General features: G+C 40.8%; 1 protein-coding gene across 1 annotated transcript in view; it reads left to right on the top strand.

The window, feature by feature from the left end:
- kita (KIT proto-oncogene, receptor tyrosine kinase a) overlaps window positions 1-15,987 on the top strand; it is a 72,894-nt gene that overhangs the window by 27,508 nt on the left and 29,399 nt on the right. The window contains exons 2-5 of the mRNA XM_073064646.1: window positions 4,368-4,607; window positions 7,128-7,418; window positions 10,728-10,864; window positions 13,658-13,820. Coding sequence (XP_072920747.1) covers window positions 4,368-4,607; window positions 7,128-7,418; window positions 10,728-10,864; window positions 13,658-13,820 — 831 coding nt within the window. The remainder of the gene's footprint in view (window positions 1-4,367; window positions 4,608-7,127; window positions 7,419-10,727; window positions 10,865-13,657; window positions 13,821-15,987) is intronic.

Below are 15,987 nucleotides of genomic sequence, written 5' to 3'. Positions count from 1 at the left end.
GACCCATCGACAACCACTCTTTGCCTTCTGTGGGCAAGCCAATTCTTGATCCAAAAAGCAATGTCTCCTTGGATCCCATGCCTTCTTACTTTCTCAATAAGCCTTTCATGGGGTACGCTGTAAAATGCCTCGCTGAAATCCATACACACTACATTTTTGTGGCAACAAGAACAAGTATTGTAGTTTTTGTTTGCTGTGTCCTTGGCTGACAAGATCAGGTGTGCCGCAGCTGCCTCCATAACGACGCCTTGGGACACCCCTGCACCAGACTGTGTAGACATACATCTGCCCACCGTGCTTCGTCCTTCACCTTCACTCCCAACCTTTACTAATCTCGCTGAGCCCATTTTCTACCCATACAGATGCCTGATCTTGCTCCAGTTTTGAAGGATATACTCTGGCATTGACATCAATTCTGCTGCCTTTGAACAGGCGTAAAGGTCAAGGTGCACAAAAGAGTCTTGGAATTTGAAGAGTTTACCACTCTGATTACTAATTTAGTCGCGCCTTTCGTCATAGCAATCAGAATAGAATGGTTGCTAACTTTGAGCTATTTCTAAACTTGCTGCCAATTATATGATGCGCAATAATACCCATGGGAACCTTTAGGCTAAAACAGGCTTTGAAATTGTTGTGAAAAAGCTTTTATAATAAGTTGTATGTTATGTTTATATAAACCAATTGAAAAGCAAGCTGCGATCCTAAACTCTGCATCATGATGCCAAAAAAAAACTTGTGGTAATGAAACATAAAGTAAATATTATATGGAAAAAGAGAGTATTTATATGTACCATTTGTTTAATGTTGATTCCAACCATTTATTGCCCAGCAAAATAAGAAATGTTTCTACAAGTTGTACGTGAAGTCAAATCCAAATATAGTCTTTTATGGAAAGAGAGTACTATAAATATGTACAAACATCGTTATATCTAACTTTTAAATCAGAATCAGGTTTGAAATCACTGGCATATATTGTGAAATTTGTTGTTTTGCAGCAGCAGCAGTACATTGCAATAATTTAAAATAACTAAATTACAATAAGAAGTCTATATTAAAAATGAAATTAAGTAAGTAGTGTATAAAGAAGGCAAAAAAATAGTGAGGTAATGTTCGTGGGTTCATTGTCCATTCAGAAATCTGATGGTGGAGGGGAAGAAGCTGTTCCTGAAGCATTACATGCATATCTTCAGGCTCCTGTACCTTGTCCTTGATGGTATCAATGAGAAGAGAGCATGCCCTGGGTGATGAGAGTCCTTAATGATGGATGTTGCCTTCTTGAGGTGTTACCTTTTGAAGGTGTCCCTTATGCTGGGGAGGAAAGTGCCCAAGATGGAGCAGGCTGTATTTATAACTTTCCGCAGCCTTTTCCATTTCTGGGCAGTGGCCCCTCCATACCAGGCATTGATGCACACTGTTCCCTCTTAGCTGCGTGGGTGCTTGGCGTTTGTTACCGCACAGGGGGAATTGTATGCAGCTAAGAAAGAGTTTGCAGAATGTGGAAGATTTTCTTTGTTGTACTGTATTTTATTATACCCTTCAATTAATAAATAACATCAGAAGCATGCGATTTTTCAATTTTCATTCTAATTGTTCATTGCATGCATATTACAAAAAGAACATTAAAAGTGCCTTGCCATTTTCAGGGCATGTAAGAATTTCCTGTTCCGAGCAATGGTTGGTCCACACAGCTTTAAAAAAATAGAGGGAACATTGGTGATGAAGCAAGTTAGAATGCTCTCCACGGTACACCTGTAACAATTTCAGGAGTCTGGTGACATACCATGTCTCCACAAACTGCTAATGAAATATAGCCTCTGTTGTAAAAACCAAATTCCGATTGAGGTTAGAGACAGAGTGAGATGCACGTCAGCTCTGGCAGGGTTTGCAAGCTGTACCTTTCTACAAAGTGATATTTAACATGCATTGGTGTGATATGTTAGTCCTAGATGAGCTCAACATCTTTTATACACGCTTTGAAAGGAAGAATGAAACTACACCTGTGCAAATCCCTGCAGCATCTGGTGGCCATGTGATATCTGTCTCAGAGGCCGATGTCAGAACCTCTTTCAAATGGGTGAACCCTCACAAGACATTAGGCCTTGATGGTGTAGCTGGTAGGGCTCTGAATATCTGTGCCAGCCAACTGGTGGGAGTATTCCAGGACATTTTCAATCTCTCACTTCAGCAGTCAGAGGTTCCCACTTGCTTCAAAAGGGCGACAATCAAGAAGAGCAGACAGAGCAGCCTCAGTGACTACTGCCCAGTTGCACACAGATCTACTGCGATGAAGTGCTTTGAGAGGTTGCTCATGATTCGAATCAACTCCTGCCGAAGCAAGGACATGGACTTGTTGCAGTTTTCTTATTGCCACAATAGGTCTACAGCATATGCAATCTCACTGGCTCTGCACTCAACCTGGACAATAGTGACACCTATGACAGGCTGATGTTTATTGACTACAGCTCAGCATACCTCAGTTCTAATCAACAAGCTCCAAAACCTGGCCTCTGTCCCTCCCTCTGCAACTGGACCCTTTACTTCCTGAACGGGAGACCACTCGGTGTGGTTCAGAAATAACATGTCCACCCCTCTGATAATCAACACTGGTTTACTTCAGGGATGTGTGCTTAGCCCACTGCTCTACTCACTCTATACCCATGACTATATTGCTAGGCACAGCTCAAATGCTATCTATAAATTTGCTGACAACACAACTATTGTTAGCAGAATTTCAGATGGTGATGAGAAGGTGTACAGGAGCGAGATAGCTCAGCTGGTTGAGTCGCAGCAACAACTTTGCACTCAACATCAGTAAACACAAGGAATTGATTGTGAACTTCAGGAAGTGGAAGTCGAGGGAACACACCAGTCCTTATCGAGGGATCAGCAGTGGAAAGGATGAGTAGTTTCAAGTTCCTGGGTGTCAACATCTCTGAGGATCAATTCTGGGCTCAACATATTGGTGTAATTACAAAGAAGGCATGACAGCACTATATTTCATTTGGAGCTTCATGAGAATTGGTATGACAACGAAGACTCTTCAGATTTCTACAGATGTACTGCAGAGAGCATTCTAACTGGTTCTCTCATTGACTGAGCCAATGCACAGGGTTGGGGGAAACTGCAGAAAGTTGCAAACACTGCAGCTCCAGCATGGCCTCTCCAGCATCAAAGACACCTTCAAAAGTCAATGCCTCAAAAGGACAGCATCCATCACTAAGGGCCCCCATCACCCAGGACAAGCCTACTCCCCATTGCTACAATCAAGGAGGAGGTACAGGAGACTGAAGATACACTCTCAACATTTCAGTAACAGCTTCCACGCCTCTGCCATCAGGTTTCTGAATGGACAATGAACCCATGAACACCTCATCAGTATTTTTCCCATTGTTTTTGCACTACTAATTAACTACTAATTAAATTTGATTTTCTTTTTTTATATATACTATTTATTATGATGTATAGTTATTATTATGTATTCCAATGTACTGCTGCTGCTGCAAAACAGCATATTTCACAACATGTGCCAGGGATATTAAATCAGATTTTGATTTCGATTTGTGCTTTCTTTGTAATTGCATCAATGTGTTAGAGCTGGGATAAATCTTCAGAGATGTTGACACTCAGCAATATGAAACTGCTCACCCTTTCCAATACTGATCCTCAATGAGGACTGGTGTGTGTTCCCGTGATTTCACCTTCGTGAAGTCCGCTATCAATTCCTTGATCTAACTTAATTAAACTTTCAATTTAATTTTTTTTGTTCATGAGTAAGGAAGTTAGAATAGCAAAGTCACTGCCTGGTATGGAAACACCAAGGCACTTGAATGGAAAATCCTACAAAATATAGTGGATACGGCCTAGTCCATGATGGGTAAATCTGTCCCCTCCACTGAGCACGTCTACATGGAGCGCTGTCATAGGAAAGCAGCATCCATCATCAGGGACCTCTACCATCCAGATCATGCTTTCTTATCACTGTAGCCATCAGGAAGAAGATACAGGAGTCTCAGAACTCACACCACCAGGTTCAGGAACAGTTACTACCCCTCAACCATCGGGCTCTTGAACCAGTAGGGATAATTTCATCCAACTTCACTTGCCCCATCATTGGACTGTTCCCATGACCTATGGATTCACTTTCAAGGACTCTTCATCTCATGTTCTTAATATTTATTGCTTATTTATTTACCCACTCTGTTGAGTTCGTCTTTCATTGATTTTATCATGGTTTTTGGATTTACTGAGTATGCCCACAAGAAAATGAATCTCCGGGTTGTATATGGTGATATATATGTACTTTGATAATAAATATACTCTGCACTTTGAACTTCTGAATTTAACTATTACTTATGTTTCTTATGCAGGTGTGGCTATAACTTTGATTAAACAGAAAAATGATCCATTAATCAAGAAAAGTGGTGATGACATTAATCTTGAATGTAAAGACTGGTCCGTAGTACAATGGGTAACTCCAACAATTGCTAAAAAGAGCATTGTTCGCAACAGTGTTAACATCAAATCAGCGGAGCCAAAACATACGGGCCAATACACATGTATTAATCCCAATTCATCTGAGAACCGGTCTCTTTACTTGTTTGTGGAAGGTAATTTCTCTGTTATCCTACTGATTTCCAAAAACTACAAAACAACTCCAGGTTCCCTTTGGTAGATTTCCATCTCCCGATGAGATAAATTTGTTCCAATCTCAGCCAGATACAGGCACTAATCCCAGTTTTTCTGAGAAGTTCCGTCTCTGTTACTTTGTCAAATTACTTGTCTTTATTTGAAAACTCATATTTGATGTGGCTGGGCAATTGGAATAAATGGTCAGTAAGTAACATTTAATGGAGTGGTGACAATTAAATAAATAGTCACAAGTAAGTTAAAAATTTTGAAAAGCTTTGGAAAGCCTCAGAATTTTTCAGTTTCTTTAGTTATGATGACTCAATTAAATAGACAGCTAGGCTGCAGAGCATTAGCATAAGGTACTTAGCCTGAGAAAATATACCAGCAGGCCTCAAGGAGAGCCTCTGTCCCACCTTATCAAACATCTTTCATTCTGCTTTTTGATGCCCCTTGCACTTTGTCCTCCTGCACTGTACTCTCTAACTATAACACTTATGTTCTGTTATCTGCTTTTTTCCACTTTGCTACTACCTCATTGTACTTGTGTTTGGAATGATCTGTCTGGGTGGTATGCAAACTAAGCTTTTCGCTTATATCTCAGTGCATATGACAATAATAAATGTATTACTGGTTACCAATAACACAGTGGTCAAGTGACTATTCAGAGTATAGCTACAGATGTGATGTGTGTGTGTTAAGTGCCTCACAGCCACGTACACTGAAGATCTTTACTTATTTTTGATGCAACTGCTGATTTCTCCCAGCTGGGCTAACCAGACATGCATTCCTTGGGTAGATTTCCCAGTAGAAAATTTGCACTATAGACACAGATATTAGATTTCACATTAAAAAATGTTTTTGTTTATTTATGGGCAGTACATTTTCTCCGAACTCCAAGTCATGAGACTCCAAAAGAAATTAATTTGTGATATCCTTGCTTAAAGAAGTTGCATTATGATTTTTAAAAATTCCATTTCCACATGCATTCATGGGCAACAGTAAGAAGAAGGATGAGATATAGGCATAGGGATTGGGGAAATTGGGTGGGGTAAGGTGTGGGGTAATAGCCCCCTATATTATGGATCAGATCACATGTTGTTATTACACTGCTACCACATCCTAATCGTTGAACCCAGTGAGTTCACAGCTGCAGTTTGCACCAATGCTGACTGCTACCAAGCACTTCTCATAAATCAATGGGGTGAGCGATATGAAAGTAAAATCTACTACCCAGTCACATCTCTTTAATTCAAGTACAGTTCCTGATTTTCCTTATGATATACTCCTTGTTTCACTATGAAGGAGCAACAAAGTTCACGGGCCCTTTCAACCTAAGCAGTAACTGATTTTGTTCGTTGAGATTGTTCATTACGTGCATAAAATACAGTATAGGGTGGGACAGTGAGGAAGGGGGAACGACACCATTAATAGGGTAAATTGCAGCAGGATTCTACTCAAGTTTTCTAACAGTTGGACACCTACTGGAAATACAAGTGTTGTAGATGCAAACCTGTCAAATCAACACAAAATGCTTTTTATGCGTGATTCACACTTAAAAACAAGTATAAATGTTTCATCTGTAATCCATTTCCTAGGTTATAGAGTTTTCCAGATATACATATACAAGGTTTGAATGATACTCCTTTGTTTGAAATTTGACTAATTTTATGCATCCTTGCACAGACCATGAAAATACTTCACATTTGCACTGATTGGTCAGGGATTTGATGCTGGTTGAGCGAATTAACATCTATACTTGTCACGTTGGCATTCCTGATGCATAATGGGCAAAAACCCAAAAATTACACCAATGTGATTCTTTTTCTTCAGGTGAACTTTCAAAGGCCAGATTGAATAAGAGAATCCAAATGCTTAAACTGCACTTTTAGAATTCTCCTCTTGGAGCAGAAATCCTCCTCAATCTACATGCACCAACATGTCATGAAATTTGTTGTGAATCTGATGAAAAGGGTTTTTGCTAATTTTTCTCTAGTTCTTTTGCCAATCATCTTAAATCTGTGAATCTCTGCCATACGCCTTTTCTGCACAATGTATTCCAAACTGTATTAAATAAAAAAGAATTCAAAATGCCCATGAATAAAATGTTCTTTTTTGATGACATCTTGATTCAGCATAACGAAAAATACACACTTGTGCAATTTAATTATTTTTGCAGCAAAAAATGGATATGTTGTGTAGTTAGTATTTTAACAGAATTTCAAACACTGTACTTCAAATATCAAACATGAGGAAATCTGCAGGTGCTGGAAATTCAAACAACAACACACACAAAATGCTGGTAGAACACAGCAGGCCAGGCAGCATCTATAAGGAGAAGCACTGTCGATGTTTCAGGCCGAGACCCTTCATCAGGACTTCAAATATCACATCATTTAATGCTTCTACATTCTATATGTGACAAGAAAAGTTTATTAATTGTATGCATTTGGATTTCAAACCATTCTTGTTTTAATTTTAGTATTTTCTTTTGTTTTAAGATTCCAGGAATTTGTTTGTGCCTCCATCAATTCGGCAGATGTTCATTAGTGGCTATGAAGGATCTGAGGCAGTTATACCGTGTCGAGTAACATCTCCAATCATTGACGACTTCAGACTAGAGAGAAGTAAAGGAGCCAGCATGCCCCAAAACCTATCCTATACAGTTGACATCTACACTGGAATAAGTATCACAAATCTGAAGCGGAGTTTTGATGGGTATTATGTGTGCACTGCCAGAAAGAATGGAATACTGAGGAAATCTAAAGATTATAAATTGCAGATAGTACCAGGTAATGATATCTTTTGAATCATGCTATGGTTTTGTTTTTTAAAAAGGTTGATCTTATCAATATTCATTACAGCACAAAATACCTTATAATTGTCCTCTTCAATGTTTCCTTGCTACTTCCTTCCACCCTTGACCCTAGTGCCAAAGACTGAATTATGTGTGCTACTGTTTAAATGTGGGCGACATTCTGTGATACTGCAGGAAGGTAGCTATTATCCACCAAAAATAAGAACACTGCAGATTCTGGAAACCTGAAATAACAACGAAAAGAGCTGAAAATGGTTATCAGGTCAGGCAGCATGTGTGGAGAGGGAAACTGTGCTAGTGTTTCATGTCAATGCCCTTTGTCTAATGGAACCTGCTGAGTAGTTGCAGAGCAACACACGCAAAATGCGAGAGGAACTCACCAGGTCAGGCAGCATTTATGTAAACGAATTAACAGTTGAAGTCCTTGGCTGAGGCAATTCCTTGGACTGCTGCCTGACCTGCTGAGTTCCTCAGCATTTTGTGAATTTTGCTCTTGATCTGCAATATTTGCAGAATCTCTTGTGTTTATTAGTTTTTGCCACACGCTTTATATTTACATTAGCTACTTGTCATGCCTGAAGCTGGACAAGCCATTATTATTGTCTCAGTTTTAAAATGCTGACATTCATGTTCAAATGTTTTCATTGTTTTAGACCTCCCAAATGCTGTAAATTTTAGCTATTACTCTAAAGGCATCTGGTCTCCTCCAATTCTGACCTGTTCATTCCTGGATTTAATTTCTCTCACACTGCTGATTAATTCTGGTTCAGAATTTCTATATTTGAGTTGAGTCAGCAGCGCATATTCTAGTCTCCCATAAGCTAGATTTGGTTATCAGTTGTGGTTTAAAATTACATATTTTGGCCAAATTCCAATTAGCCACAAAATTCTGTTTTACATTCAGTTAGAATATCAGGGGTGGCCAACCTTTTACATTCCATGTGTCAATTTTTTCACGCACGAGTTCTATATTAACATAGTTTTACAAGTATTGTGGGGGTACAAGGGTTGTATGGTTTTTGACACATGGAATGTACAAGGTTGGCCACCCGAGTTAGATAATTGATCACCATTGTCCTTGCAGGCACATAAACATTAAAACTTGGTATCTTTTATAATATATAATTGCTAGATCTGTGATTAAATATGTTTATAACCAATATATTAATTGTTTTAGATTATGCATCAATTTACAATTATTATGGAGTCATAGAAGAATACAGCATAGAAATGGGCCCTCTGGCCCAACTCAGCTCTGCCTAGCTAACTCCATCTGCTTGTGTATAGCCCATATCCCTCTAAACCATTCCCATCTACTTATATCTACAAGTGTATACAAGTGCATTTTAAAAGCAGTAGTTGTACCTATCTCTACCATTTTCTTTGGGAGCTCATTCTATAAACTCACTCCCCTCTGTATGCCCCTCAGGTTCTCTGTCAATCTTTCCCCTCTTTCTCCTCTCAATCTTAAGCCCTCTAGTTTTAAACTCCCTTACACTGGTAACAAAACTATGACCATTCACCTCATGTATACCCCTCATGACTTCACAAACTTCCAGGGCAAACAGTCCAGCCTCTCCTTAGAAACCCAACATGCCTGTGAATCTTTTCTGTGCCCTCTCTAGCTTAAATACATGCTTGCTATGTCAATCATTCCTTCCTGAAGTGGAGAGATAGAAATAGTAATGCAACTTGCAGAGGCACAGGTTTTCACAGCTCTTGAGACCTGGGCTCATTCTTGACCTCAAGTACTGTTGGTGTGGGGTTTATGCATTCTCCCTGTACACTAAGCGTGTTTCCACTGGGGGCTCCAATTTTCTCTCATGTCTCAAAGATGTGCAGGTTGGTAGATTAATTGGCCATTAGTGTGGAGGTGAGCGGCAAATCTAGAGAGTTGATAAGAATCTGAGGAGAACAAAAAATGGGAGCAATGGAGATCTGGTGTAAAATTGGGGGTTTGTTGTGAGCATAATCTCAGAAGACTGAAGTCCCTATTTCTTCATTTCATCTCTTTATGATTATGTCTCTAAACAAGTAAGTACAATGAAAAGTGATAAACACCTGGCCATTCACAGTTCACAGTCATAGCACATGTGACCATGGCTGTTGAAGTACAACCACAACTTTGCACAACCTGGAAAAAAAATCCAGTTTTTATTTGCTTTATCTTTCTGTCTTTTTTAAGCTATTGGATCATTTGAAGGGAAGAGTTTACCTTCAATCAAAGCCCAGTGATTAGATGACCATTTTTCCACCACCATTGTACAAACTTTGTAAATCCATGACATTAAAGTCATTGACTTTCAATGAATATAATTTGTATTGGTCTCAGTTTTATTTAGTTAGAAATGCAGCAATATTCCCTAAAAGGTCCATGACCCAGATTCTTAATAATCCTGTTTTTGGGTCTCCAATCACCTCAAAACAAATGCTAAATATGAATCTCTGTGATACACTGTACCTTTCTCATATTAAAAGTAAAAAGGCAATATATCTGAAAGCAGTACCTCTACATGTACTATGCTTCCCCGTTGTTGGAACAGTGTATTTGCTTAGATGTGCTCAACTCCACACTGAGGGTTCATGACACGACTTTCTGCTTCAATGGACAAGCTGCTGCTTGCAATTAAACTCTCTATACATTATTCAATATCTATCTTTTTTTTATTTTTCAAGCATTGTTGATTGTAAATATATTTTAGGGAAGAAACAAATGTGGAAGTACATACATTTACGTTTGATCTGTTGGTTCTGATACTGAAATGAGGTTTCTATGTGCAAAGGAGAAGTTAGTATTATGTGGTAAGGAAAGATAAGGTTGAATGACTTAAAGAGCTGAGAGATGGCTCAGCATTTTCCTTATGTAAAAGCCTGTAAATCGTTTACATAAATCCTATCTGAAGGAACCAGTTTATGTCACATTTGAGTGAATAGTGCGAAGGAAGTTTGTTCTCTTGTGGATTTTTCAGCAAATTTGGTAAAAATAATATGCCAACATTCAAGACTTTTGCATTAAATTCTGATGTGTGTGTTATGAGAAAAAAAGACACAGTATGTACTATAAATACGAGCATTTTCTTTTCTAATACCAGAAATTTACTTACTTATATCAGATAAACTAGTATTTTGCCATTAAGGAATGGCATTAATTCACAAGTTCAACTGCTATCCAGGATTTCACAATATGATGAATATTAAGTGATTTGAATCAGAAAGAGGTGGTTGTTGCTAGGAAATGTCATCAATAATAACTCGTAATTAAATTATGCATTCAATGTTTCAGTCCCCAAAAGTCCACCAGAAATCAATTTGGAAGTAAATAAGGAGTTGCTAAAGGAAGGAGAGACATTTCAGCTGTCTTGCATAGTCAAAAATGTAAACCATGAAGTAACTGTGAACTGGAACCATCCACAAACTACAGTAAGTATGATAACATGTTCGGATGTTTTCATAGCCAATAGTTTTCACTCTGCCAGTAAGGACATAACTATGGGAAGAGTACAGACTATTTGACATAGTCCTTTAACCAGTGGCAGAACAATTTATTCACTCGTATCAGTTCCTTTTAACCTCCTGTGAGAAATAAGACACAAGGCTGGCAACATTCATTGGGATAATCTGTAGATCTGTAGAGGCTTCTGCTGGGTATTCCATGTTGAGATTCTGCATTCCAATGGGTGTTCTGAGTTGCTAGGAACATAAAGTGGGGAGGAAGATTCTAAATATATTAATTCAGATATTAGAGAAACTGGTAAGAAAAGGAACACAGATTGAATACAGGAAGATTGGCAAGAATAGAGTAGTTCAGATCGGAAGGTTAGTTCATTTTGAGTATATTGAATATAACCTTCTAAAGAAGGAAGATCCTGAACTAGACTGTGGTTGGGGCATATTAGATTTGGTAAAGGATAATAAGAGAGACAGATAATAATCTAACAATAAGGTTAAATGCAGGAGAATATCGGCCTAAGTTTTAGAACTCAGATCTCCAGAGTTAGCATTTGAACTCACTGTTTAGCCTAGTGGCAATAGTTGTACTCAGTGAACTCTACCTGACATCAGTGAGCGCTCTGAGGAAGCAACTGAAGTATCAGGGGCAAGTCAACGGGTTGAGTGAGTTAGGGCTTTTTTCTTTTGAGTGAAGGAGGATGAAAGGTAACTTGATAGAGGTGTACACAATGATAAGAGGCTTACATATAGTGGACATTTTCCCAGGGTGGAAATGGCTAATATAAGAGGGCAATAAGGTGATTGGAGGGAAATATAGAGGGATGTCAGAGGTAAGCTTTTTACACAAGAGTGGTGGATGCATGGAAATCATTGCCAGGGCTGGTGGGACAGACACATAAGGGATACAAGAAATTCTGAGATAGACATATGAATGATAGAAAAATGAAGAGAGGGAAGGCTTAGACTGAACTTAGATAAATTTACCAAATTGGCACAACATTGTGCTCTCCTTTCTTCCCCAATTCCAGTGATTCTGTGATTGCCTGGTCTTCCTCACTTAAGCACTAACATGTAGCTCTTGCAGAGGGATCTCAAGGGATCTGCCCAACTGCCATGCTCCCCTGCCAGCTCTCCACCAGACCATCTACCATCTCTGCCAGTTCCAGAGGGGAAGTTTTGGTGATGTTTGTTTGACTGTGAAATTGGGTCAAGCCTCTCTATGGAACCTTTAGGCTGGCAGTATTATCACTCAGACCATTGGCCCCCCTATAATATACTTTATATTAGTTTCTATGGGTCTTCAGTGGAATGATAGCTAATATGTTCAAATGATAATACTTTATGGAGTTAGTAATGGAATAAATCTAGTAAATGACACGTTGAAACAGTCACAATTTTTGACATAAAAGAAAATGGCAGAAATATTTGGCAGGTCAACCAAAAATCCTGGACTACTCAATTAGTTTCCATTGATTTCGAAATGTTTGCTCATAAGTTTTTATGAAGTTAACTATACAGCAAGAGCCTCAGTTGATTGTGCAAATTGACATAATGACCGTTAGGAATCATTCTGGATTTACTGGATAGAAAGCACATGCACACACACCACACACATATATCTACCAGTTCAGCTCTCTGCTGTCTTCTTAAATACTTTATGATCCTGTGGTTGTTGGCCTCAACAGATCTAAGGATGGGTGCTACTCTTAAAACTACTCGCCCCCTTGGGCTGTAAGGCAGCCTGCCATGTAATGGGTCATGAATGTATCCCGGACAAGTCCCAAAATGATGTGACTGTGAACTGAGCCACTCAGAATTTGGAACTGGGAGTCTTTGTTCAACACAGCAGATCTTCTGAAGTGAATCTAGTTTTCCTCTCCTCACATCATGTTTTATATTTTTATACACAAAGATAACAATAAACAATTAACAATCATTTCAGTGACTAAAATCACTTTGACATTTTGAATGCAGTCAGGTTAATTTAGCAGAATTATAATGGTAGAACATCCCAATTAGAAGAACCCCTATGAATATTCATATACTAGTAGCTGTATGATGCAAGAGTTTCAAAACGTAAACTCCAGACATCCGAAATATATTTCATTTGGTGCAATGTTGAGGATTGGCCACTGAATATGCAACTAGCCAGATAATTAAGTGACAAAACAGAATAGTCCTAAACTGTGGATTATGTGACGGGGATAAGCCTTCATCATTAGGTTAATTCAGGAAATGGCCACATCATCCCTTCCCTGATCTCATCCTGAAGTTTTCAATGGCCACCAATTAACAGAAACCTTCATTTATTGTCTTCCCCTGAATAATTTCAATAGTAGAGAATCGGATTGACCCTATCGAATGTTTGGCCTTAAAGTATCAGTTGAAGTTAAATTGTAAACAGGTTATATTTTCTGAAAGTTCACTCTTCTTAATTAATAGCCACAATCCATAATTACATAATTCCAGAATAATCCCTAGTAATTATCAATGATAAAAAAGTTTTGTATTAGATTTTGAGATTAGAACTTTGTGTTTGAGAATGTCAACAATTTTAGTTATTGTTGGGTGGAATTATGTGATTTATAACAGTGAAGATCTACTGGATTTATGAAAATCAACTATAAATTCAAGCAATGAATTAACAGAACTGTAATGCTGAGAATAAGCTTTGTGAAGAGTTTTGTATTGCCTAGACAAGCTAAAGTAGAGCATAATTAATCGCATGAAATAAGATTGTTTTCTCTTACATATTACTTCCAGGCAACCACAAAGACGAAGTTATCCAACAACTTTCCTAACCACTACAAAGCCACAGAGAGATTGACCATTGATTCAGTGAAAGTGAATGACACTGGACATTTCACCTGTTTTGCCAAGAATCGGTTTGGCATGTCAAATGCTACAGTGTTCCTACAAGTTGTAGGTAAAACACTTTGTACAACAGAAGACGATACCATTTGAATTCCTTGGATACACTGTATTTCAAATACACTGTAATAAGGACCTTATTCAAAGTTATAAGTTTTTTTCATTAACACATTTTTTGCAAGTTATTTAGGTATGCAATCAACCAAAGCTCATTTCACAAATTAATTTTTCTAATTTTATCTCAGATAAGTTCAGGCTCACACTGACTGAGGATATGATTTTGTTTTGTAAGAGTTAATTCAAATTGAACATTTATGTGATTGATATAATATATTATCCAATTGTGGCGACCCACTTCCTAGCGCACTCGAACCGGCTCACAAATAGCCAGCGCGCCGGCATAAAGGCCAGTCCCAAAAGGGCGCCAGGTCTGCTTCACCAACAAAGGGAAAAGCCCGTGCGGGACTGTGAATACGTGCCCCCTACAGCATCCACGCCCGGGGAGGGCGGGATCAGGGAGGTTTTAAAGCAAAGCCGCGAAGTTCGAATAAAATCTTCTTTAACTGCAGTTTACCAACTCCGTGTCGTTATTTCAGCGCTGCGTGTAGCACACCGCTACAATTGGTGACCCCGACAGTCCAAACGATATTTGGACCGGAGATGAATGACGCCACATCTGTTCATGCAGTTTCGTTGAAACTGCCAAGCTTCTGGATGCTGCGACCTCACCTGTGGTTCCAACAAGCAGAAGCCCAATTCCACGTTCAGCAGATAACCTCAGAGGACACACGTTACTACTACGTGGTGAGCTCCCTCCACCAGGAAACAGCGGCCCAGGTTGAGGAGTTCGTACAGTCTCCCCCAGCGGACGGCAAGTACACGGAATTCAAAGCCCTGCTCATAAGGATTTTCAGACTCTCACGGTGTGAGCGGGCTGCCCGTTTACTGCACCTGGATGGCTTGGGAGACAGACCTCCATCGGCTTTAATGACTGAGATGTTGGCTCTGGCCAGCCCACACAAACCCTGCCTCATGTTTGAGCAGGCATTCCTGGAGCAGCTGCCCGAGGACATATGCCTGCTGCTGTCCAACGCGGATTTCAGCGACCCCCGGAAGGTGGCAGCCCAGGTGGACTTGCTGTGGAACGCCAAGAAGGTAAGTGGGGCGTCCGTCACACAGATCACCAAGCCACGCTCCCAGCAGCAAACCAGACCAGGCTCGGCCACAGAGCCCGCTAACCCCAGAGGCAGGGGTGAGGAGCCCAACGAACAATGGTGCTTCTACCACCAGCAGTGGGGTGCAGAAGCCCGCCGCTGTAGCCCGCCCTGCAAGTTCCCGGGAAACGCCAGGGCCAGCCACCGCTGATGGCTACAGCAGCTGGCCATCGGGATAGCCTCCTGTATGTGTGGGACAAGCGGTTGGGACGCCGTTTTTTGGTCAACACCGGTGCCGAGATCAGCGTCTTACCTCCGACGAGTTACGACACCCACAACAGGGCACCGGGTCCCCCCCCGAGGGCCGTGAACGGCAGCACAGTAAGGACCTATGGCACCCGTACGGTGCAGCTACAGTTCGGCTCCAGCCGGTTCACGTGGGACTTCACACTGGCTGCCGTAGCCCATCCGCTTCTGGGTGCTGGCTTTTTGTGGTCTCACAGCCTGCTGGTCGACCTGCCGAGGCAAAGACTGGTCCACGCTGAGACCTTTCAGACGTTCTCCCTGGGAGAAGCCCAGTTGCCAGCCCCACACCTCGACTCCATCACGGTGTCCGACAACGACGTCACCAGAGTCCTGGCAGATTTCCCATCGGTTCTGGCACCGCAGTTCACGGCAGCCATGCCCCGACATGGCGTACAGCACCACATCCCGGCCCAGGGACCACCCCTCCACGCCCGTGCTCAGCGGCTTCACCCGGACAAACTCCGCCTGGTGAAGGAGGAGTTCAAGAGGATGAAGGAATTGGGGATCATACGGCGGTCTGACAGCCCATGGGCCTCCCCCCTGCACATGGTGCCCAAGGCGACAGGGGGCTGGAGACCATGCAGCGACTACCGCAGGCTGAATGAGGCTACCACACTGGACTGCTACCCTGTGCCACACATTCAGGACTTTGCAGCAAACCTGCATGGCGCACGAATCTTCTCCAAGGTAGACCTCGTCCGGGGATACCTTCAAATCCCGATGCATCTGGACGACATCCCCAAAACGGCACTCATCACCCCG

The sequence above is a fragment of the Hemitrygon akajei genome, chromosome 13 (genome assembly GCF_048418815.1).
Source record: "Hemitrygon akajei chromosome 13, sHemAka1.3, whole genome shotgun sequence".
Classification (NCBI taxonomy): domain Eukaryota; kingdom Metazoa; phylum Chordata; class Chondrichthyes; order Myliobatiformes; family Dasyatidae; genus Hemitrygon; species Hemitrygon akajei.
The sequence above is the reverse complement of the archived record's forward strand: the minus strand, read 5'-3'. Positions and strand labels throughout refer to the sequence as shown.